This window comes from Grampus griseus (assembly GCF_964374135.1).
Source record: "Grampus griseus genome assembly, chromosome: 9".
Classification (NCBI taxonomy): Eukaryota; Metazoa; Chordata; class Mammalia; order Artiodactyla; family Delphinidae; genus Grampus; species Grampus griseus.
Genome location: NC_139003.1, coordinates 19,755,287 through 19,781,920, shown reverse-complemented (window position 1 = coordinate 19,781,920; position 26,634 = coordinate 19,755,287). Strand labels below are relative to the sequence as shown.

The following is a 26,634-nucleotide window of genomic DNA, read 5'->3' as shown; positions in this document are numbered from 1 at the left end:
ACTAAAGCTTCTGAGAAGTTGGAGAAGTGATATGAGGGTTTCTAGGAAGGCTAAAGTGAGGGATGAGTAGTCAGGACCCCAGGCTTCACCCAGAACGGCTGCACTTTTATTTAACAATGGGAAGTTGTTAAATCAATCATGTTGCATGCAGAAAACACTATTGTTCAGCCATTAAAAACTACATTTCAGTTATATACAGAAAATGTTCATGATGCTAAACACTATGTACAGCACTATTCAAAGTCCTCAATAGGTAACAGACCCAGGAATAAGAATTGTCTAGAGGGAAACACCCCGGTGTAAACCATGGTTACGTGAGAATGATAGATTTATGGGTGCCTCTTAAATTTTCTTCTACTAATAATCATTTTTAAACATGTATATGTAATCTTTTTTTAAAATTAAGTTTTTAAAAAATATTTTCTTTGAAAAAATTATCTCCTTTCTTATAAAAAATGGCTCCCCTTTCTGAAGCCCAGAAAGCGACTGATCAAACCTTACTCACCTTTGGGACTTCCCTGGCGGTCCAGTGGTTAAGACTCCACGCTTCCAATGCAGGGGGTGCGGGTTCAATCCCTAGTTGGGGAACTAAGATCCCACATGTCACGTGGTATGGCCAAAAAAAACCCAAACACTTTACTCACCTTTGCTGGAGTCTTCCCAGGCTAACATCTGGTGGTTGCCAGGAAGGAGAGAAACAAGCTAGGCTGCTCACCCCAGAGGTTTCAAATACAAAGAAACCAAAAGCAAGGGGGGTGGGAGCAAGCAAACAATTCCCTTCAGGCAAGATGCCTGTGTCTCAGTGTTGATCTTTTCTTCAATAATTCTCATTACACCTGTCTTAAAGTCTTTGATGGTTAATCTTAGCAAATTGTCAGCCACTTGTAAAAGGCAAAAATAAAGAAAATCTAAGCAAAGAGAACATGAATATCATCCACACTGAAAGTTGGCAAGCTTTTCCCAAACATCAGAAGTTTCCTTGTAGACAAGACCTTTCCACTAAATCTTTAAAACTCACCAGGTGCTTTGCCTTAGCACGTTCCTCCTCATTTGATATCCTCTCACGAAGAATAGCTCTGGTCAACTGCTCATTGGCAAAAGCCTTCTCTGAGTCCAGTTCTTTGCTTTGCTTTAGTCTGAAAAGACAACAAAGGTCTAACTTAGAGGAAAAGAAAGAAAGATTTTGGTAGTTGACATCATTTTTTTAATGAAATACATTTAAGCCACAGATTTAGTAGACGAAATCATCTTGGCCTAAAATTTATCCAAAGCAGGTATATTTTCTAGTAAATCCTCAAGCAGCCTCTACCCAAGCATTTAAAATAACAGAATTCAAATACATCAACAGGCTAATCAATCTGACTGCTGAATTCGTTTTACAAAGATCTTCTTATGTCAGCTTGAAATCTGCCCACCTAAATATTTGATCCCTGGTGCCTCCATCTGCCCTCTGGAGATAGCAGGAATACATCTAATTAAAAAGCCATCCACAAGACAAACATTTGAAGGTAAGCATCATCTTCCCATCAACACTGACTCAACTGTTTACTGAATACACGCCAGGCAATGGGCAAGGCACTGATGTCACAGTACTGCCAAGGACCAGTCACTGCCCTCATGGACCTGACGTTACGGCAGAAACTAAAAACACGGTTAAGAGATCCTTCCTCCCAGCGAATGTTCCAACAATCTTTATCTGCAAAATGGCCAGACCCTTCAATAGCAGGGCTCCTCACTTGTGGGATGACTCCAATTTGTCCCTTAGCTCCAAACTAAATGCAACACGGCAGACACGGTCCAGCAAAGTAAGACAACAGAACCTCACCTCCCAAGATTCCCACACAACACTAATTCTACTAATGAAGCATCTGATTGCATTAGGTCTATCAGTAACCTCATCACACAATTAGTTCACGCTAAGTTACAATCCACTAAAACCCCTCCACACTGTGCATGACAAGGATAAATTACTTTGGCACCCATCTTCACCATAGTGTCCGGCACATAAAGGTATTCAGCAGTCACTGAATGAGAGTACATTTTAGTCTAATCTCATGGACGAAGATTTTCTGATTGCCTTTTCTTCTTTGTGAGAATAACCCCTCTATACCATCATATCCCAAAGGTATAAGCAATGCTTTAAAAAGAAAAAGTAAGGACTTCTCTCCAGAGAACCTCATGTAGGCCGGGCCGCCAGGGAACAAACAAGGCCCCTGAGAGCTCCACCTAGTTCTCAGGATAATATCCCACAGCAGGATCTGGAGTCAACAATGGCTAAACCCCAGGTGGTTGTAGCTCCTGTATTAATGTCTAAGCTGTCTGTAAACGCCCCTGAATTTTACCCATCAAGTTATTCTTCTAATTATACAGAATCCTATGAGGATGGTTGTGAGGATTATCCCACTTTGTCAGAATATGTTCAGGATTTTTTAAATCATCTTTCAGAGCAGCCTGGCAGTTTTGAAACTGAAATTGAACAGTTTGCGGAGACCCTGAATGGCTGGGTTACAACAGATGATGCTTTGCAAGAACTTGTGGATCTCACCTATCAACAGGCCACACCTATCCCAAATTTCTCTTCCATGGGAGCTCGCCTCTGTAATTACCTGTCCCATCATCTGACAATTAGCCCACAGAGTGGCAACTTCCGCCAGCTGCTACTTCAAAGATGTCGGACTGAATATGAAATTAAAGATCAAGCTGCAAAAGGGGATAAAGTGACTCGAAAACGATTCCACGCATTTGTACTCTTTCTGGGAGAACTTTATCTTAACCTGGAGATCAAAGGAACAAATGGACAGGTTACAAGGGCAGACATTCTTCAGGTCAGTCTTCGGGAGTTGCTGAATGCCCTCTTTTCTGATCCTATGGATGACAACTTAATTTGTGCAGTAAAATTACTGAAGTTGACAGGGTGAGTTTTAGAAGATGCCTGGAAGGAAAAAGGAAAGACTGATATGGAAGAAATTATTCAGAAAAGTGAAAATGTTGTCCTAGATGCAAACTGCAGCAGAGATGTAAAACAGATGCTCCTGAAGCTTGTAGAACTCCGGTCAAGTAACTGGGGTAGAGTCCATGCAACTTCAACATACAGGGAAGCAACACCTGAAAATGATCCTAATTATTTTATGAATGAGCCAACATTTTATACATCTGACGGTGTTCCTTTCACTGCAGCTGATCAGATTACCAAGAGAAATATAAGAGTTACTTGAAAGAGAAGACTTTTTTCCAGGTTATGAAGAAAATGGAACAGATTTATCTGGGGGTGGTCATACTTGGATGATACTGATGATAAGATGGACCCAGAGATAGAAGAAGATTATGAAAAGTCCTGTTTGGTATCAGAGCATAAGCGAAAACAGTAAAATTAAATTTCAGCGTATCAATTTTATAAAGCAGTTTAAGTTACGCTGATTTTTTATTTTTATTTTTTTATAAATTTATTTATTATTTATTTTTCACTGTGTTGGGTCTTCGTTGCCGCACGCGAGCTTTCTCTAGTTGCGGTGAGCAGGGGCTACTCTTCGTTCTGGTGCGTGGGCTTCTCATTGCCGTGGCTTCTCTTGTTGCAGCACACAGGCTCTAGGCGCAAGGGCTTCAGTAGTTGTGGCACATGGGCTCAGTAGTTGTGGCTCGTGGGCTCTAGAGCACAGGCACATGGGCTGAGTTGCTCCACAGCACGTGGGATCTTCCCAGACCAGGGATCGAACCCACGTCCCCTGAATTGGCAAGTGGATTCTTAACCACTGCGCCACCAGGGAAGTCTCAGTTCTGCTTTATTTTTATGATCAAGGACCCCTAAAATGTAAATTGACTATAATGACTCTAGCAGCCCCATCCTTGCACATGCTCCTTTCTTTCTTTCCCACTTGCCTCTAAGCTCCACAAGGGCGAAGACCTGGTCTGGGTTTTTTTCACTGCTATATCCCTAAGTGCTTAAAACAGTGCCTGCCCCACACAGTAAGTGCTCAAAAAATACCTGAGTAAACGCATGAATGAATGAGTGGCATATTTCCAACCACAGACAAAAATGGAAAACAAGTTACAGAAAACAGAAGACTGTGGAATTTACAAAACCAGACACAAACTGAGCCCTACAAAGGCCGAGCCACCATGACGTTAAGTGTCACAAGTGCGATGATCCGAGACCACACTAACCTAAAACAGAAGGGCGTTTTACATTCCACAACATTTCAGAGCCTCTGAAATACCTAACTCTGTGTGTGTGTGTGTCACACACAAACACACACACACACACAGAGTTATCAATAAACATTAGTGCAAGGCTTTGGAAGGTCCCTGAAAAATCACCTTTGCAATTTTAGAAAAAATATTTAGAAAATTTTAGAAGAAAGTTTTGCTTTCTTTCAATACCTAATACATCTAACTATGCTTGACTCTTGGCTGAAGAGAGATTGCAAGGGGCACAAATTGATCAAAAAGGAATTTTCCTTTCTTAATTCTTACAGTTACTTTCATTTATCCTTACAAATAGACCTGTACAAATTCTCAGATAGTTAGTTCTAAAGGAATAGCTGAAAATAAAACGAAAAGAAGAAAGGTCTGTGTATGACTGTTTATGAAACAGAATTTTGTATCTTTCAGTCTGACAGCAGGGCCCGGAACAAGTTATCATTACCTATCAGCAACTCAGTGGTACAATCTAATAAACCTCAGTTTTCTCAGCCCTAAAATTTGAAGGCTGAGCTTTACAGTCTAAGGTCCCTTGCAGTTAAAAGTTCTACAAACATCATATATTAAATATATTACTCTCCATTTCAAAATTTCTTAAGAAATGTAGAGTCAGGGGATAAATGAAACGAAGGAGTATTATCTCCAAATTTTCTAATTTTCACTCAGTGAGCACTTATATTTCTAGTCTCACCCTTAGAGTCTCCAACTACTTGATTAAAAACTGTACACTAGATAGAAGTAAACGGGATTCACAAATTCATGCAGTATATAATTACTGGTGACAGGCACTATTCTGATTACTGAGAATAAGATGGTGAGCAAAAGAGACACCTACCCTCATGAAGCTTCAACTCTGACAAATTCATTATTTTTAAAAAGTGAGGTTGCCATAAAACTATATGGGTAGGAGCTGATATCTAAACTGAAATCTAAGAAACATAAAATGAGCAACATCAGGAAGGAAAAACTGTCTTAGAGAAAACCTCAGTCAGTTCCAGAGGCACTGAGCAATTATTTTCTGTAGTTAAAGTTCTGTCCTGCCTTCTCAGATACCAAAGGCTGGGTCACCTAGACACTGAGAGCTCTCTTCAAACACACACACACACCAATAAACATTAGTGCGAGGTTTTGGAAGGGTCCCTGAAGCTTAAAATCACCTTTGCAATTTTAGAAAAAAAAAATTTAGAAAATTTTAGAAGAAAGTTCCGCTTTCTTTCAAATTATTTTGGAGGGCAGAGTTTCAGAAAAAATGGTATAACTAATAGAGCTTTGTCCAGTGCCTTCAGAAATAAAAGCAATAGACTAGAAATGTCTAAATTGCACTATTCCTCATTTCCCCACCTCTCCCCCCTCCACATAAAGCATTTATAGCAATATTTTCTTCGAATAAGCTTCCTCTTTTATGGATTCATTGAGATCATTTAACAACTTACAACTACTTTGCAATGAAAATGTGCTTGTATTCTCAGAAGCTCCCAATTCTTTTCAGAGCTTCCTCTCAGTGCCCTTGCTTCTATATTCCATCAGGCTTTTCTATTCAATGGCCATCTATGAAAGATAGTGGCTGTGTGATCAACCAATTTTTCTCTTATTTTGAGCCCAATGTGATGACTCTCTTTTCTGGGCCTCTCTGAGTGCTACCGGCCTCCTTGAGTATAGATTCAAAGCCAAGTTGTTTTGCAAACACTCCCCAAGGGAAAGAGGGGTGAAGCCCTCTTTGACAATGGAACCGCTACTTTTAAGGTCCGTGTGACGTGTAAAGAAAAAAAAAAAAAGGTATGAGATAAAGTAAGTCTTTCATTATTGGGTTTCCAAAGATTTAAGAATTATCTCAAAATAAAACTAAACATACCAAGTATCTTGGAGAATACATTCTCTTTTTTATTTACTGGCATTTCCCACTTATTATTTCAGATCTGCTGGTCTAATATTATTCTACATTAAGCCCCTGATTTAAGTTTCATTTAAATTTCCTTCTTTTAAATACATATCTCCCCTCATTTAAATTCTCTAGAGTTTTAAGCAAAGAAGTAGGAGTTTAGTGTAAACTTTTCTTATTTGCATTAAGTAATTGGATAGCTTGCCTAAGCTTAATGAAACAAATACCAGTCAGCTCTGCCCTTATACCTCAAGCCCTAGCAACCTAGTTCTTGTTCTCAGTATATTCTCAATCAGGTAAGAGATTTAAGATACACCAGCAAAATGAATTTCTAAAAACCAGCCAAATCTCCTACAATGAATATTATATTACAACATGTCCTTTAAATGGAAATAATAATAATAAATTACTCAAATATATTCAGTTCTCATAGATATCTGGTAATATTAATAATACCAATATTAATTATTTTATTGAAAGAACCTAAAGGTTTTAAGAAAATGGGAAGGGTATTTTAAAGATAACTTTAGCTAGGCATTTTTTATATATTCAACTTTGTTGTCCTCGAGGAAGGAGGTATTACTATCTTCCTTTAACATGAGAAAAACTGAGATGTGGAAAAGCACACAGGAGACCTGAAATGACCTGATCTGATTTCCAAGGCCATGGTTCTTAAACCTCCTGAAGAATGACACCACCACCACTCCAACGGGAATCAGTTTCCATTACATTACTCACCTTTGTGGTCATATAAGGACAGTTTTTAAAAATCATATTACTCATAATTATTTTAAAAGAAGCTCACTTTTTATTTGTTTTCATTATGTCAAGTCAGAGTTTGCCAGAGTCAAACCGGCCCTTTCCCAAAGTGGTTTGGCTTTCAGTGGCCCTAAATGTTTCTCTGAACCTGGCCATTCACAAACACTCAGATTTATCTTCATGTAGGCTGACACAAAGGTAATGCTATACAATTCTAGCTTAGAAAATTACTTAATAATTTAATATATAAGGCCATTATATTACTGAGGGAAAGTTGATAAGAACCTCAGATAATGGGTGAGAATAAATGGGAAACTGAGATGGTTCTAGATAAAGTGATTTGAGGAAATGATTTATCTAAAATTGAACTATGACCATTACACACAGACAATATCTGCATACTATTGCAATGTACTTGACTCAGACTGTTTCAAACACTGGAAGAGAAAAATGAGCGACTACAACCTCAAAGGTCATTTTTAATGCTAATGATGAATTTTATTTTAATGCATCATACTTTGTCAGGACATGCTGAACCAGCATTCAAAATACTGTTTACTACTCATTTTTTAAACGGAAAAGCTGAGCCAGTAATCCAACAAACTAATTATTATACTATTAAAAATAATGACAAAACAAGTATACAGCTTTCTATTAATAAGACTTTACCAAAATAAAAGTACAAGGCAAGCTTAATAAAATTTCTCAGCTCAAATTATTTCAAATCCTGGAAGGAAATGTACATGCATTGAGATCCCCAAATAAACACATAAAGATGAATGTACATTAATATAACCATATTACATTCACATATAATATGTATCTATATGTAACATCTATATATGTATATAGAGATGTAATATCTATATGTATAACAGATAAAGAGTTAGCATTTATTAATGCTTACTTTGTACCAGGTACAGTTCTAAGCACTCGACAGGTGTAATTCATTTAATCCTCACAAAAACCCTATCAAATTACTGTATTTCAGATGAGGAAGCTGAGGCACACAGAAGTTAGGTAAAGCTAAGGCTTACAGAACTTGTAAGTAATTTGCCCGAGGTCACAAAGCCAGTGAGAGGTGTAGCCAGGCAGGCTGACTTCGGAGCCTGCATTCTTACAGAAGATAAACCCATGAACAAACACACACAAACACATAATATATATATATACTACTAGAATGTAAGCCGGAGGGTAAGAACTTTGTCTTAGGCACCACTGTAACCGAGACACTAAATAGTGCCTGGCTCTTGGCAGGCATTCAATAAATATTTTTGAAAGAAATGAATAGAGTTTAATATGATGGAACACAGGTACCCTTGATATAATGGTAATTTAGAAAGAAATGGCACTGTCTTGGAATGCTGAATGACTGAAATCTAGCAAACCTACAGTGTATCAGTATTATTTAACCAGCATTAAGACTTGGTTCTGAATACAACCAAGAGGACATTTATTTTGCTCATCTATGTTTCTACATAAATATCATTTAAAATGTCATTCAGAATTTAACAATCAATGTTTCCTTCCTTTCCACAAGAATACTTATAAAAAGTGATTAAAGCACACTAAAATTTACTCACGATCTGGGGGCATTTTCCTGCATGGCTTCAAAATGATGCCTAAGGGAAAAAACTCAGCCCATAACCGGAAGCCTACAACTATTATGAGGGATTACCCATAGCTGTAATCTTAAATGGTTCTCATCTCCCCCTTCCAGACGATCACCTCTCCTTTACACATTGCATATTACTTTGTACCTCGAGTCCCTATCTCAAGTCTCACTTGAGAACAAGTTCTACCTGTCCTGGATTTTCTCGGACCATTTTCTTATCAAATACATTCTCTTACTGCACTGAAAAAATAGATCTATATTTGAAAAGAATTCTGGTTTTAGTTCACAAGTTAACGTCACCATATCCTTGGCCCACACACCTCCCTCCCTCAGGAATACACAATTAAACTCCCCAGGAGGAAGTTACACGACACCCCAAAGCACCCTTGTCTTGCATCTAACTAGAAGGACCTATGGCCTCTTTTTCATCTGTCTTAAACTGAATATTTAGAGGCATCCTAAACTACAATAATCATCTTTTTATCTTAAAGTATACATCAATTGTCAAAACATTCAAAATACAACTGAACAATGATGGGAGCAGGGAGGCAGAGACACACACCACTGAACTGTGCCATATCAGCAGGGCTTGAAAATAAACTGTTTTATAGAAGTAGTGGAAGGAAATGCCCATGCATGACCTGTTACTACTGAAGACGTGTTTTGAAAATATCTACATCCCTCTCCCTTGCGAACATACACTGGATGGGTGCTGCAGTTGTTTATTTACTGAGATGCTGGAGGAAGACCACAGAGTTCTCGGAGGAAAAACGAACCAGAGGTCAAATGCAGGTATCTCTGGGGCAAATCCCTTTCATCAGCCCAGCGGGGCAAGACAGCAACTTAAGCACTGGCCTCACCCCGTTGGGCCTGAGCCAGGGACAGATGACAACATGAGATGGCTGCCTCCTGAAGACAGGAAACCAGGACAACATTCCCTGGTTCAGGGCCCTGGTCTCTGAAGAAATGACAGCATCCTAGTATACTAACGTATACAAAAGATACATCAAGCCTTTTACAGTGTTTTGCACTTATGTTTCTTTTTGTTAAAAGACACATTTTTGCCAGGACACATATTTTGAAACTGTCCTTGTTCAGTTGGTAAGTCTTGGCAAACTTTTGACCAGAGAGAGAGAAGATATTACCATTCTCCTTTCTAAGATTTGTAGGGCAAAGAATCAATACTTTTCTTCTTTTCTATTTCAAAGGACTTTCAAGCTTGAACCAAACTGCAACCTCTCACCCTCCACCTGCATTATGCCTCTCAAACATACACAGATACACATACCATCTAACTCACTCCAATGTTTTTTATGGTAGATGTTTGAATGTTAAAGCTTAGCAGACTACTCCATCAATCCTAGAGTAAACATTTTTAAAGAAAGAATAATTATACAAAGTCCTTTATTGTTTTTTAAATCAAGTAGTCTTTGAATTTTTAATCATTTTTGATTCCCATATTGAGCTGCTAATTTGACTGATGCATAAAGGTTAATGACTGCTGTCTTTATAAACTTTGGTTGTTATCATTACATAATTGTGCTTTTTTAATTGTTTAGCGCTTACAACCTTCATTTGTACCTTTTCTCATATTTTTGTTTGGTACAGCTTTGCCAATCCATTAATTTTTTAACTTTTATTAAGATTAAAACAAATTAAGTGTATGTCACATAAATAATACATAGCTCTTGCTGTGTGTGTGTGTGTGTGTGTGTGTGTGTGTGTGTGTGTGTGTGTGTGTGTGTGTGTGTGTGTGTGTGTGTGTGTGTGTGAATATAATCTGGCAGCCTTGATCTTTAAATGGATAATTGTGGCCAGGCACAATTATTAACAGTAAGAAACTGATAAACCTAATTTTCTTTCCTTTTATATTACATTTACTATTAATCTTACTTTGCTGTTATTTCTTTTTACCCTTTCCTTATTTTCCCAGTTATATCAAGTTACTACACATTCTCTTCCCCTCTCAGAAAGATCTTTGGTATTTTTCTGTGAGATTTGTGGTCATCCTCTTCCTGAACATTCACAAACGCTTTTTTCCCTACTACTGTTTAAAAACAAAATTCCTACTACTTTCTCAACCACCACCCTCTGCAAACTCAGTAAGATGAAATCACTTGAATACTTTGACTGCCCACCCCCAACTCTTAGCTAAGAGTTCAGAGCTTTTAAATTCATACAATTCCTAGTTTTCAATTAAGAATTACTCTTCATTTTCAAGAATCCTTATTAGCAGCTTTGTTAGATGTTCCCCGTCTATCATCCATGTATACAGTACAAAGGTTGATTCTCATGGGTGCTGCTTCTCCTCTCTACCTTTCCCTATTTAAGATCTCTGCTATAATTAATTTGTAATTTGGTTCGAATTCTTTAAGAATCTTCCTAAGATGGACCACCGTGTCAGATACTTAGCCGTGACTCGGCTTCACACCCCTCTTTATCGTCTGCTTTGTGAAGTGGCAGCGGGAGTCTCTAAATCCCATTTCTGGTTTGCAGCTGGGTTCCTGTTAGGCTCTGCCAATAGAGGGCGACAGAGGGAGACCGCAGGCTGGAGGAGGGAAAAGGAACTCTCCAGTTTGCAGTCCACGCCTTGCAGCATTGCTCTGGCCTCACTGCTTCAGGCTAGCAGCAGCACTTGTTCCTACAGCAGCAGTCCAATCCAGTTTGCAGTCTGCTCAAACCTGCAACCTAACTGCACCTCACTCTGGAAACACCAGCCCTGCCTCCCGGTAGGCTCCTCAAATATCTTGAGTCCCAGACCCACTGGCCTCCCCTCCTCTAGACTACAGTTCCACAGCGCCCTCCTTCAAGCATCAATGTTTTCAATCCTGCTGCTTCCTGCCACTGCTACCTCTGGGATAGCTTAGAGCTGCAGTGGCCAATACAGTCAACATCAGCCACACGTGGCTGTCAAGCCCAAATTTGATTTGTCCAAACTGAGATGTGCTGTTAGTATAAAATACATACTGGATTTTTAATACTGAGTATGAAAATAAGAATGTAGTAGGACTAATATGTTTTATAGTGATTATATGTTAAAATATAATATTTTGAATATACTGGGGAAAATAAAATCTTAGAATTTGTTTTGATGTGGCTACTAGAAAAATTTTAATTACATAGATGGCTCACATTACATCTCTACTGAACAGCCCTGCCTTTGAGTTGTGTTGTTGTTGTTCTGCATTAACAATTCTTGCATTAAATTCTCTCTGTAAAAATAACTGATGAGTTTTGTCTCCTTAGTGGATTCTGGCTGCTGTTCACATTAATAAGTTCTCCAAATCCTAGCATATCTGTGAGTCTCTCTTTCACCCTGACAGGCATATGAGAGCTCAACAAAGAATTGGGGGGTTTCAGTCCTTTCTCAGGAATCCCTAGATGTCACTCTGCCTTCTAGCTTCCAGTTTGGCAAAGAAAAGCCTAAACCAGACTGACCCCCTTTTCCTTTACAAATCAGTGGTTCTTTCTGTCAGGAAGCTTGTAAGGTTTTCTCTTCATCCTTAGAGTTCAGAAATTCTAGCAGTCTATGACTAGGTGTGCATCTTTTCTCATCAATCCCCCTGGAATAAAGAGAGGCCTCTCAATTTGCAGACTCCAGTCTTTCTTCAGCTCAGTGAAATGTTTTTATATCATTTAATTATCACTGCTCCTCTCTCTCTTCCCTTTATTTCCACCTAGAATTTAGTCTATTTCATCAAATATACAGGGTTATTTCACCCTCATCCTTCAATATAAAATCAAGATGCCTCTTAAAATCAATGTGTCTTACCACCAACAACCAAGTGGCAACAGTTACCAGTGCTACAAACATCAAAAGCACCATTCAAATATTTCAACAGTTCTTGCTAGAAGCACCTTTTTTGAGTGTCCTTCTCCCTGGCTGCTACTGCTTTTCATCTCCTACTCACCAAGGCTCAGGCCCAGCTGTCCGGTTATGTTAAGCAGAGATGCCCGCTGAATGGTGGGAGATGAAGCAGTCTCCACCCTGTGGCCCAGTGGTATACCACAGGCTGAGACCTTGTCAGCCCCCTGTCAAGGGAACCAAGAGAAAGTCTCTCTGTTCCCGTCTCCCACCCTCTACCCACCCAGACAACAGAGACAGAGAAATCAAAAGCTTCTCTCAGGAACATTCAAATACACTGGGGCCAACTTGTGCTGTGCCGAAACTAACCTACTGGCTCTCACCCATCCATCAGATGTTCTACTAAGAAAAAGCACCTGGGAATTAGACTGAAATTGCAATGAGAGGACAATGGAGATGCTTTCAAGCCTCCAACTCCATAGAATCCTTTCCACCTTTAAAATTTCTACTAAAGTGCTTGCTTCGGCAGCACGTATACTAAAATTGGAACTATACAGAGAAGATTAGCATGGCCCCTCTGCAAGGATGACATGCAAATTCGTGAAGCGTTCCGTATTTTTTCAGCTCAGGGCTTTGTGACCACCTAGAGGGGTGGGGTAGGGAGGGTGGGAGGAAGGGAGACGCAAGAGGAAAGAGATATAGGGACATGTGTATATGTATAACTGATTCACTTTGTTATACAGCAGAAACTAACACACCGTTGTAAAACAATTATACTCCAATAAAGATGTTCAAAAAAATTTTTATTATACCTTTTTTTTCCCCACATTAAAGAGTTACAGAAAGTTCTCTACATATGAACCTAAGTTGCAAACTTTCAAAGATGCAAACGTGCATTCCATCAACGTCAGGCATGAGTTGAAATTGCAGCTTGCCCTCCGTCTCCTATTGCTGACGATCCTTCAGCTCTGCCATATCCCCCCTCCTCTTCCTCCTCCAGTAACTCTCCTTGCCTGTTCACTCGATGCCAGCCCGTGTGCCAGCTGTTGTACTATACTACTGTACTTTTCAAGGTACTGTACCATAAGATTAAAAATATTTTGTTTTTTGTTTTTTATGTATTACTTGTGTGAAAAGTATTATAAACCTATGACAGTACAGTACTATATAGCCGATTGTGTTAGTTGGGTACCTAGGCTAACTTTGTCGGACTTATGAACAAACTGGACTTATGAACACGCTCTTGGAATGGAACTCGTTCGTATGTAGGGGACTTATTGTACTTACAGCATTTTAGGGCAGAGTTAAGAGATTAAACGTGCTGGATGGGGCAATCTCGGGCACTGTACATTAATTCTTATGGAAACCATTTTCCTATTTTCGTCTCTACACTCTAAGCTGCATTTTCCTAAAAAGAAGCATAGCCCCCCCACCCCATACTACAAGGACTATGAAGTCTTTCTAGATATATACAGGGTGAAAACTACTAATACCAGAACAGAGTCAAATAAGAGCAATTTTTACATGGGGACAGAACAACATGGTCCGGTTCTGCAGCTCACAGATCATCATCAGGCATAACTGAGGGACAGGCCTTGGGGAATCAACGGATAGAAGACACCCTATATCGCAGAGCTCTGCTTTTAGTATCACACGGTAGTAAGTTCAAGATTAAACTCCACAGCAAGCACCTGTTCTATAATGCTGGTGAAATGCTCAGCCAATTGCTGTAAAGTCCAGTCTAGCTGAGAGAAGAGGGCACCCTCTTCGGAAAACTGAAGAGAAAATGAAGTTGTACGTGAAACAGAGGGACAACCCGCCTCCAGCAATTTTGTGCCCAAAACACTATTTGAAACCCACTCCAACAAAAGGATAGTCAAATTTTGTATCACTGAGCACAGTCACAGCTGTTATTATTAGCTAGTTAGACACAAGCTTGAGAAAAGAATCTCCGTCAGTCGCACTTCTGAATAAAGACGGCCCTATATTTTTTACTTCAACTACCCTGTAACCTCAAAAGAAATATCAAGAGTGGAAGGGGCCTTCTCCGTCAGGCCAGGCTCATCTTTCTGTTTTAAGTCACCTTGGTCCGCACAGGAAGCACAACAGACAGCCTCAGCACCCACCACGCCCACCCCACGCTGCACTCTCCCTAGGTAACAACGATCCATGCTCATGCCTCTCTGACACTATTCACCAGCTAAAAATCCATTCCTTGGCAGACGTTTTATTTCTAGCCTTCCCTATGAAATCATGCTAAAGAAAAAACAAACTCTAATAAAAACACATTGATCTGAAAGCCACATTAAGCAAGTATACTGGATTTCACTTCTTTTTTGTGTGTGTGGTACGCGGGCCTCTCACTACTGTGGCCTCTCCCGTTGCGGAGCACAGGCTCCGGACGCGCAGGCTCAGCGGCCATGGCTCACCGGCCCAGCCACTCCGCGGCATGTGGGATCCTCCCGGACCGGGGCACGAACCCGTGTCCCCTGCATCGGCAGGAGGACTCTCAACCACTGCGCCACCAGGGAAGCCCGATTTCACTTCATTTTAATTTTCACCTTAAACATAAAATGAGATGGCAGAAACACATATCAAAAGAGCAAATGATATGAAATTCGGTATGATTTTACCTACTGTCACTTTATGGTAACTCCTATTCATTCCCTTGATATTTCCCATCTCTTACAAGTTAAATCACAGACATACTTTAAGAAGTAAAAATTATCATTCAGAACTCACATCAATGGCAAAAATAAACAAAATGGAGGTGCAAAATGAAAAAGCATTAAAAAGTACTTATCAGGAATTTACTATGCACACCATAGTGTGAGGACAAGGAATCAGGCCAGAAGACAGAGCAGAACAGCGAGGCCTTGCTATTGAGAAGTCTGCTGGAACACAGTTCCAACTATTCCAACAAGAGCATTCAGGCCCATGTGGTCCTCTCACTCTCTATTCCATTTAATTTGTTATTATTAGTATTGAAGACTTTAACATATAACTTATGTCATCCAAATGAAAAAATGCATAATATCAACTAATTATAACCATTTATGGAGTACCTCCTTATGCCAGGTATTTTATTTCATTTAATCCTCACAAAAATCCCAGAGTAGTTGTTATTCACCTTTCAGAGCTGAAGAAACCAAAGCTGAGAGAAGTTAAACTGCTCAAAATCAAGTAGGAAAATATGTGGTGGCATCTGTATTCTACACTTGCGACTCCAGAAACCATGCGCAAGTCACTACACTACATGGTCTTGATTGTGTGAACTAAAACACTCAGCCAAAGCCCCCCAAAGTAAAATGTTCCACGTTGTGGTTCAAATATTAATACACGCGTCTAGGTTTTCCTCCCTCCCTTAACAAAGCCCTTCCTTCTTCAATCCATTTATGCAGGACACAACTCAACTGGCCCTAATGCAGTTGCAAACACAAACACAGGTACTGATATCACATGGCAATGAGTGGCTGGCTGACAGGCGATCCAGAATGTGCTTCCACGCTTTTCTTTTTCCACTCACAGACTCCTGAGGTCGAGAAATACTGCTACAGTGCTATTCCAAAGGTACAAATCTGTGCGTAAAATTACATTAAGTGAAGAAGGATAAACTAAAGATTATAGTCACACTGAGTATGACTACAAAACACCGTGTATAACATTGTACAAAAATTCAAAGAGGCTTGTGTTAGGTCTTTCTCCCTTTAGAGTTACTACAGCTGAGAAGGTAATAAATTATTGTTTAAGTGGCTTTGCAAAGGTACAAACGCCTATGATGAGCCCCAAAGTTAGCAGTTACAGAGGTGGCGACCCTCCCAAACCCCTTCACTAATCCGCAACGTAATTCTCAGTGAGGAGGAAAAGGAACTGAGAAGTTGGAGTGAGGAGGACGTGCGCTCACCAGGCTTTTGAAATGGACCGTTTACGATGGGGCAGTCTTTCCAGAAAAGCACAATGGCGTGGAAGCAGATCAAGAGAAAGGAACTGCAACATTAACTACAGCTAAGCACATCCTGGGCAAACTGCCTCCGCCTTACACCCATGTTTAACAACACAAGAACTTCGAAATGGCTAGGTAAACCACACCTACCTACACAAAGAAAACTATTTCCACAATGTTAACAATCATTTCTAAATTTCAATTATATTACAGGCCTGAGGAACTGAGGCTTTTAAATTATGCAATATTAGTCAGTGACATAGTGCTCCAATCCCACGCAGCACGAACCATGTTAGCTAAACCAACAAAATGAATAATTTAACTCCCAACCAGCAGGAATTCACTATGCCACCTTCATTATTTACCTCACAACACCCATTCCTCTCATTTTTGAAATAACAGCTGTAGGTGTTCAAGATGACCCCACCGGCTACTTACATAGATTCTGATCCACATATCATAGGAAAATTAATCCATCCTCTGTTCAAGGTAATCAAGGATGAAACATCAACCTTCGCTCTTACTGGTCTTCCTCATTAAATTCTAACCCATCAAATGTCAATAATCACTAATGCATAATATAATCAATAAAACCATACTTCAGATAAAGCTCATATGCTTTGTTATCTCCACTGCACAAAAAAAACCAATGTATCTCCTCAGCAATTGTGTATTTTCACACCTTTTGCTATCTGAATTTTCCTTCTTGCACCAGAAAAGGGATTTATTTTCTTTTTTTAAAAAAGGAACAATTTTGGACACAAAAACGCTTCTATCATTTTCCTCCCTGGGAAGAATTTTATGGCTTCTCACTGTAACTAACAGGGTTGTGAAAAGCAGCAAGAAACCAGATGTGTTCATGGCAATCCAGAACAAATTTTGTCACAGAGACCAAGACTTGAACTCAATCACTCTTTTACACTCAGCCGAATATCAAAGGTTTCCCAGTTAATCCACAGTTCACAGGAGGCCTATCTAGCTTCGATTTTGCAGCGATGATAGCCATCATGGAGATGTGAAAAACAGTCCCTGAATCAGATACTGCAGTTTTATAAGCAGCCAGAATTGTACTAACTCATATTCAACTCCTAGTTAAAATAATTTTGAGATAAATAAATACTGTCAAGGAAGAAAAATTTCAGGGATAACTATAAATTTCATTAAGATATATAGCAGATGTTACATGGAAGATGAATATTCATTATTCCATCTGGCTTCTACTGCAATCCATTTTATCTTTACAGTGATTTCCAAATATCCCAACTTAAAATGCTTACACTGTACAAAAATTCAACGACAACACGTTTGTGGTGCAAACAGTTTGTCATTTTTTGCTTAGTTCGACATGACTAAGTTTGTTAATGTATTTTGACAGACTTGCATAATATCCTAAAATGTTTTGAACAATGAAGTTTAGGCCGCAATGCAATATTAATGAGTGAATAATGTTCTTGAATATAAGGTTTAATATTTAATGATTCAGAGTGCTGCCTGGATTTGATGTAGGAGAAAAATGTGGTTTGGAATCACTGCATTTATCAGGGGACCTGTGCAAAAGACTATGGACTCCAGGCAAACCTTTAACCTAAACTTTGAGCTGGGGTCTCAAGGTGTGAAATTGATGCTTCGCCAGCTGAATCTCTAGCGCCTATCAGTATTCACAATATCACACCATTTATCAAGTGTCATTCACCAGAATTTTAAAATTACTAGGAACTCACAGGTCTGTGTCAAGAAGTGAAAAAAAAAGGAGAATTAGTGTAAAAATAACATTGTGTGGTCTACATTCAAATACATTTAGGAATCAAATCTGCCAGCTGCATCAACATGTCAATTTGATTGTTCAGTAGCAAGTTCAGATCAAATAATGACTTATCTCCATATCTTCTATAAAGAGAAGTTCCTGATCTAAAAAATTTCACAGAGAAATTGGTTCAATGTGTCCATCTAATCCAATGAATGGATAATCTGCACCCATTATAGGACTTGCCTCATTTGCAAACAATACTATGTCTCAAAAATAAGCATAAAAAGAGCAACAAGAGCAGGATTTACTGAAATCAGTTAAATAATACTCAAAACCACAGAGCTATGAAGAAAGGACTGTAAAGCCCTCCTAACTGGAATGTTAACATTACTGTGGTTTTAGAACACCAGTCAAAGGATGAAAATAATGCCCAATTTCCAACATTCATCTGCATTTACAGTTCACAACAGCCATGTCAATAATCACTAAAAATCTAGGTTAAGACTTGACTCTGCCACATACTGAATTTCTCAATATAACCTCTCTAAGCTGCTGGTTTTCTCATAGGAAGATGGGCATAGTAACACCCTATATCACACGATTGTTATAGAATCAAATTAAATAATATTGGTAAGCACTAGGTCAAACAAAAAGCATTAATTCCAATGTGAGTAAACAAAGAAAATCCTGGGTAACATTTACCGAGCACCTGCAATGCTCTTGGGAAGGGCCTGCACAGAACACATCACTGACATGATCACCATGGTGGTTAGAACACAAAGAACAGGCAATGGCAATCTCTGTTGCCTCATTTAGTTCCTACAGTAAAGGTGGAAAATAAGCACAAAATAATAGAAGAATCTACACAAATATACGGGTGAAATATTTTCTCACCTAAACTTCTATTTAATGTCATATTTCGATAGTTTACAAAGTATCTTCATTTGGAAAAAAGACAAAGTAACAGTGATACTCAATGCTCTATTAATCAATTTGATATAACATGTTTTAATCACTGATTAAAGTATTTATTGAGCATTTATTATGTGCTTAGTGTACAAAGCATTGTTTTAAAAATAAAATCAGTGATTCCACCATCAACCACAGTTAACATCCCTTCCTTTATATCATGACATTTAAATAATGCTATTAAGTTCACTCTATTCCATTTTTACCAGATCAGCAATTGTATCACCAATTATTTCAAAAAGAAATAAAACTGCTTTCAAATACATACTGTAGAAAACCTGAAAAGTTTGCCAATGATAGATAATAGTCTTAGTTCACTATAAGATCTTAATTACCACCACTGTCAGGGAAGAGTCCCTTTTTTCTGTTAAACCATTTAAAAGAATTGATGCTACAAATTCAATGAAAACTAATTCATTTCTCCTAAGCACCGGTCCTGATGCTCCTGCAGGTAATGATGGTGTCTCTTTAAGGGAACACAGATTCAGTAATTAGACTTTTCTCAAGTATGAATAACAGACAAAAAGGCAGGTACTCACTTGGTATTTTTTTACACACCCCAATCCAAAAATATATATTAAGTTACATCAGCTTTTATGATTATTCTCTAGTTTACAATGTACTTAAGGGCAGAACAGAATGCTTAGTAAAATGACAGGAAGAATACACAACAAACTGTTAATGATGCTTACCACTGGGGAGCAAGATGGGGTACTGGGCTTATTTTTTTCCAGTTTTGCGATGCTGACATTTTTACGCAAATACGTTACGTTTGAATAAAATATGTTAGAGCAGCACTGACTATTAGAAATATAATGCAAACTAAAAACATAGTTTTAAATTTTCTAAAAGCCACATCAAAAAAAGTAAGAAAGAACAAAGTCAAATTAATTTTAACAACATGTAATATTTTATTTAGCCCAATATATCCAAAATATTGTCATTGCCTCATGTAATCAATACAAATTATTAAAGAGATATTTTATATTTTTTTCATATTGAGTTTTTGCAACCTGGTGGGTATTTTACACTTAGAGCAGATACCAATTTGGACCAATGACACTTCAAGTGCTTAACAGTACAGGGCTACAAAAAGTTTCAAAGGCATATCTAGGCATAAGTTAGGTATTTTTCTTCCTAAATTGCAAAGCAGTATGGAGGTGCTCATTAAAAGCTTCTCTCGTATCAGTTCTCAGCTCATGGCATGCTACTCTCTCACTGTTGATTTCTCAGATCTTTATCCAACCCATGCATGTTATTTACCTTCTTGGTACATAAATAAGAATTCATAAAATTACATATTTCATGTGCAATGCCACTGACTGTTTTCATTTCAGGGCTTTAACTACATGAGTAGAAGTGGCTACTGCTAATCACTTGGATCTCTTTTCAGAATATCTTTAAAAAGCCAAACACAATTACATCCCTTTCCCACATACATAACACTGCAATATTCCAGCAGTGGAGACCCATGGACTTTACAGAGGGTCTCCCAGCCCTTGAAAATGATTCTCTCAGCAAGCAAAAATAAATAAATAAATAAGTGAAGGCACCAATACATAAGGACAACCATCAATTTTAGAACTTATATTACCTAAAAGGAATATTTTTCAAATCAAAAGCTATGTTACCTTTTTAAAATCACTTGTTACTCTAAAAAGAAAAAAAAAAAGTTCTCATTTCTCCCATTTAGCACTTTAGGAACTAGACCTGGGCACACCCTTGGAAAAATACAAACAATGGCTCATGCAAAAGAGAACAAGTTCATCTAGCTTCCTTTAGCTTATTTTTCCTGTATTTTCACCAGTATAAAGATTTTCTATACTCCTTAGAAAGGATAAAGGCAAGAAGAAATGAGAAAGAGCATTTGAAGAAAACACAGTAAAACCAGAGAATAACTAATTCTCTGAAATGGATGGATGGATGGATAGATGGATGGACGGATGGATGGATGGATAAGACAAACAAATTTATGCAGCATTTACTATGATTCTGTGTGAGTCACTGAGCTAACAACTTTACATGGAATAGCCCATTTAATCCTCAAAATAACCCTGAAAATAACCCATGGTGGGTGTTATTACTGTCCTCCATCTAACAGATGAGTAAACTGACCCTTGAAGAAGTTAAGTAATTACTAATGTGGTCTCCAAGCCAGTAACCCTTAAAGCTGGAATTCAAACCCAAGCAGTCTGATCTCTGAGACCACACTCTTAACCAACATACTCTACTGCTCTTCAGTTCAAAGAGAGAAAGGAGTTCTCTGTAAGAATAAGCATTTTGTATTGAAAGTTTAATGTGTGCCAGGTACTCTATACACATTATCTTATTTAATCTTCATTTAAAAACAATCTCATCAGGTAAGTATTCCTATTAACCCAATTTCATAACTAAGGAGACTGAGGTGTAGAAGGATGAGTGACCTACACAGGATCACAGATCATTAAGAGGCAAAGCCGGGCTTCCCTGGTGGCGCAGTGGTTGAGAGTCCGCCTGCCGGTGCAGGGGACACGGGTTTGTGCCTTGGTCCGGGAAGATCCCACATGCCGCGGAGTGGCTGGGCCCGTGAGCCATGGCCGCTGAGCCTGCGCGTCCGGAGCCTGTGCTCCGCAACGGGAAAGGCCACAGCAGTGAGAGGCCCACATACCGTAAAAAAAAAAAAAAAAAAAAAAAAAAAAGGCAAAGCCAGCATTTGGATCAGATCTCTACTCCAAAGACAATGAATGTTTGGTCCTTATTTTTTTCCCCTCATAATTTAGGTGGGTTTGTAATTAGTATAATGGTAGAAATCCATGATGATTAGGCTTTCCTAATACTGAATAATTTTATTTGTAGTACCTAACAATTCACAAAAAGCATGCTTTATATAGAGATACCCTGGATGAAGGTAAGCACTACCAAAGAAAGACCACTCATATACCAGAGGATACAACACTAATTTCTAAATCATTTTTAGCTTACTTTAACAGAATTAACTCAGAATGGGAGTACTATTTAAATAGGGATACATTTACAAATTTTTTCTTTTCAACTATCTACAGAACCCTCATTAAAACTGCTCTTCCATTTAATGTCAAATAAAGATGCCTCTGGAACTCTTTGTATACAACACACTCACACTGGCAGTAAATGTTGCAATGATATTACCTTAACGTTCATTTAAATAGTGATTGCACAAGAATGAAAATGAAAATGAGTGACACTGCTATAAGTTTCATTATGGTTTCCAAGATGAAATGACTAAGTCACTGAAAAATAAAACACATATTTGATTTTCTAGGAGTTGCAGTATGTTCCTATGCCTGGGAATGGGGTGACAAAAGAAGTAACCAATGAGATCAATTCAGATAGTTTTTGAAAAAATCAATTCTAAAAGCATTAAGCATCTATGTATTAAAATTAATCACGATAATCCTCAGAAAGCAGATTCTCAACTAAGATAAATCTTCATAGACAATATACAACATGATTTGCAGAAGACAGAACTTGAAACTCCCATTATTGCCAATTCTTAAAAATTCCTTTAAGACCCACGTTTACAGGGCTAAAGGAGTACAGAATTGGCAAACATGCTCCTAAAATAGCCAGAGACCTGTTTGCTTTTAAAGAAAAATGGGCTTCAAATGGTAAATTAATCTCTCTGAGTCTGGGTCATTCCAATGGGAAGACAAAATAAAGCATTATTTTTTAAAAGCAAAGTTACGAATAACAAATACCACCACAGAGGTTTTTTTTTTTTTTAATCTGTGTGAGATACATAAAACTAGTTAAATAACTCACATAGCTCAAGAATTTAACAATTGAGGGAATGATCATTTTGTCAGTGTCCTGTATATATGACAGTGAAGAGGTACCATGTGGCTGTAAAGACCAAGTTCACTTCCTTCCTTACCATGAGAAGGCACTATAATCTGAGTTCCTTGTCACGTTCAAATGTAGATAGTCTTCTGTTTTATACCTGCGGAGGCTCAGTGCTTCAACTCAAGATCTTGCCCATAGTAATCTGCCACCTTTAAGTGGCTACTCTTTGGCCCATTTGTTTTACTATTACAAATGTACCTACTTAGCTAAAAATAGATGAATAGGGACATATGACATTATTTTTACAAATCAATTAAATCCTAGCCTTAACCCTTTTTATACTTCAAGCCACAATCATTGAAGAATCCTGATGAAAATAACTTCCATCAGAAAATCAACATTTAGAATTTTGGACCTAGAAGATACTTTAAAGATTTAATAGGAGAATTCATTTACTGCTGCGGAAAAACTATAAAACACCACCATACCCATCAATTTACAGAGATATATCTATCAATCAGTCTATTCGTCTATTATGGATTGAATTGTGTCCCTCCCAAAATTCATACGTTGAAGCCCTAACCCCTATCACCTTAGAAGGTACCCTAGTACCTTAGAAGGTTATTGATAATAATCCAAAATGATCTGACAAGTATTTACTCGGTGCCTAAACTCTCATGGCACTCACTCAGTAAAAAAAAGACTACACAGTCCATCCTACTAACCACTGCTAAAACTAATGAAAATACTAGCTAAATAAACAGACATAATAAGGCATGGTCATCTGGGCATAATGCAACTCAGCACTGGTTTTATTACTGTAGTCCCAAAATTTGCAACAATGAGACAAAAGCAGAGACTCATACTGGTAGTGAGTTAACTAGCACAATTTCTTGAAGGTAATTTGGCAACAATAATATTCTGTATAACCTTTGACCTAGTAATTTCACTTATAAAAATCTACCCTAAGGAAATAATACTGGGTATGTATAAATTTAATAAATATGTATAAATTTAATAACAAGGATATTCAAAGCAGTGTGTTCATAATAGTGACACATTTTGAACCATTTATTTGGAAGCCTCAAGGTCTTATATAAAAGTGAACTACCATGAAATTACCTATTAACAAAACATGTCCATGATACAGCTTAATAATAAAAATAAAGCAGCTCAGAAAAATAGGGACAATATGACACCACTTCTATTATTTTCCCCCTTCATATGTATGCCTGTGTACCAAAATATTTACAACAATTCTGTGTGAATTAGTAGGATTATGGCCATTTTCATCTTCTTTATTTTGTTTAGCTGCTTATCTCTAATTTTCTATACAGTGTATGTTATCTTTGTAATTAGAAGAAACACTTCTTGTTACAATACTATCATGTGCCTTATGATTTTTGCTCTTATCCATAGATATTCTTAGTTACTAAGAAAATACTATGGATGAGGTTATGTTAGAACACAGAAAAGCAGGCCAGGCTGCAATAAAAAATCAACTATGGGACAAGGTAAGAGAAAAAAGCAGAAACATTCTAGAAGTAGTCAGGGCAGGGTCGGTGCTCAGAAACAATTCCCCTTATGGAGTGCCTGAGAGCCACAAGAAGGTGGCTGTCCCACAGCTGCTAACTCCAGACCCCTGCAGCATTTAAAGACTCAAAGATAGGGGAAACCTGTAACTCTCTGGACCTCCTTAGGGACCCCGAGCTGTACCTCTGTTGAGCCCTCTCTGTGCAATGCTACAATACATATCTCCCAATGTTCTGATTCTTTTAGTTTCTTGATTAATTTATTTGCCCTTTCGAAATGTCCTCTAATTCATTACAGCCTTCTCGGAATTGCTGTCTGGCTTCTCAACATGTGATATCAGATGTCCCATAAACAACAGGACTATTATATTAAAGCCGTGAATTAGATCCAAGCATCCTATTTCTCCCCAAGCCTATTAACTTGATGTTCTACAGGCAGAATCTCACTTAATTTGCCATTTACAGGATAACCTTTCCAGGTGTATCTTTCAAATCCTTCCTGCTGTTCTGGATACCTCTTAATATCTGTATGTTGGGAAAAATCATTTGAATGAGGTAAGAAAATTAACCCTGTTTTTTTCCTAATGGAAGAAAACTAGAGGAGATGAGCACACAGTGCCATCAATTCATGACTGGACAAAACTCTTAAGAGGACTGCCTTCCTAAGGGAAGTACAAAGGGCCCCTCACTGTGAAAAGCAATGAATATTTCTGTCTTTGAAATGACCAGATTGGGTGGTCAGAAGGGTCAGGTACAGAAATTACCTTTTCTTCGACATTTTGCATTAGTTATACAGTAAAAGACAACTGTCTTCAGGCACAGAACTGTCACCAAACGTTCCCAGACGCGGCAGTTTAGACTACTGATGGTTTGCAGGATTAGGGGGAAAAAATCAAAATGAAGACTCTTCTGTCTTCTACACATGTGCAGAAAAGCAAGAAATTCTAATTCGGGGGGTGGAGGGGCACACACATATGTAACAGCGAGGCTAAGCATATTTTCAATGAAAGGAGATTTAAAAATCACTTTCCCACCTTTATAACATCTCTCAGTATCATACTGAGAAAGAATGATGTACGTTAAATACATAAAGATAACACTAGTCAGACATAAAAAATGCCCAAGACAAATTTAAATGACCATCATAATAAAGAATCTGTTCTTTTCTTTTTGTATTCCCCCTAGGATTCTGTCAGTAAACTAGAATAAACATGTTATTAAAAGAGAATCAATAGAAGGCTTTAAAATATACACTACCACAAAAGGTCAAGCCCTGGGATCGATTTTAATATAACATTTTTGTGCAGCTTCCCAAAGGGTTCTTTTCTAATATTGTTCTTCATTTTTCTCTCACTTTGTTCCCTGACTGGTGAATGTGTTGTTCTTGTCTGCAAAAGGCTGTCTAAGGCTGAGTTTGCTGAGTGTGTGTCATTCCTATGAAAAGCTGCTAGAAAATGGAAAAAAAAAACACCTCAAAAAACATTTAAACGTAGTGGGAGGATAGATACAAGAGAGGATGAAGCACAAGGCAATGTTCAACTCACGAACTGTACAGGAACACTGAAACTCAGAACAATCTGCCATCACAGGCCGCCCTGGGCTTTTGCCTCCCCTGGTACCTTGGGCGAGCACTGACCCCTGGGAGGCAGGAGGGTCAAAGAAAGTGGAATAAGTTCAGGTTTCAACCAAAAACTCTCACCACACCAGGCGATGATGTGGTGAGAGTTTGCAGATGCAGATTTTCAATATACAAATCCATGTGACTCCTGGTTCCTCTTGAACTTAAAGGACCAAATGTTCAAAGGAAAAGTGGATGCCATCGACAGGATTCATGGGAACTAATCAGAGGTACAGGCTTCCTGACTTCTGTCCCAACTTTCAAGGCTCAAAGACAGATAAATCACATTCTGGTCCGATCTCATATAAATATGAAAGCACGGGCTTCCCTGGTGGCATAGTGGTTAAGAAGCCGCCTGCCAATGCAGGGGACACGGGTCCAAGCCCTGGTCCGGGAAGATCCCACATGCCATGGAGCCAACTAAGCCCATGTGCCACAACTACTGAGCCTGCGCTCTAGAGCCCGCGAGCCACAACTACTGAGCCCGCGTGCCACAACTACTAAAGCCCATGAGCCCAAAGTCTGTGTTGCGCAACGAGAAGCCACCGCAGTGAGAAGCCCACACACCGCAATGAAGAGTAGCCCCCGCTCGCCGCAGCTGGAGAAAACCCACACACAGCAACAAAGACCCAACGCAGCATGAATGAATGAATGAATGAATGAACGAATGAATAAATAAATAAATAAGAATGCAGGGACTTCCCTGGTGGTCCAGTGGGTAAGACTCTGTGCTCCCAATGCAGAGGGCCGGGGTTCAATCCCTGGTCAG

The 26,634-nt window shown here is 38.6% G+C and overlaps 1 protein-coding gene and 1 pseudogene across 2 annotated transcripts in view; one reads left to right on the top strand and one right to left on the bottom strand.

Annotated features, from left to right (window-relative positions):
• The window catches only part of CHCHD3 (coiled-coil-helix-coiled-coil-helix domain containing 3), a 296,334-nt gene that overhangs the window by 193,935 nt on the left and 75,765 nt on the right, over positions 1–26,634 (bottom strand). Inside the window, exon 4 of the mRNA XM_082662344.1 lies at positions 1,019–1,136. Within this exon, the coding sequence (XP_082518470.1) occupies positions 1,019–1,136 (118 nt within the window). The remainder of the gene's footprint in view (positions 1–1,018; positions 1,137–26,634) is intronic.
• LOC309827598 (polyadenylate-binding protein-interacting protein 1-like) lies at positions 2,256–3,368 on the top strand (annotated as a pseudogene). The gene has a single exon. The product of its transcript is annotated as a polyadenylate-binding protein-interacting protein 1-like (transcript).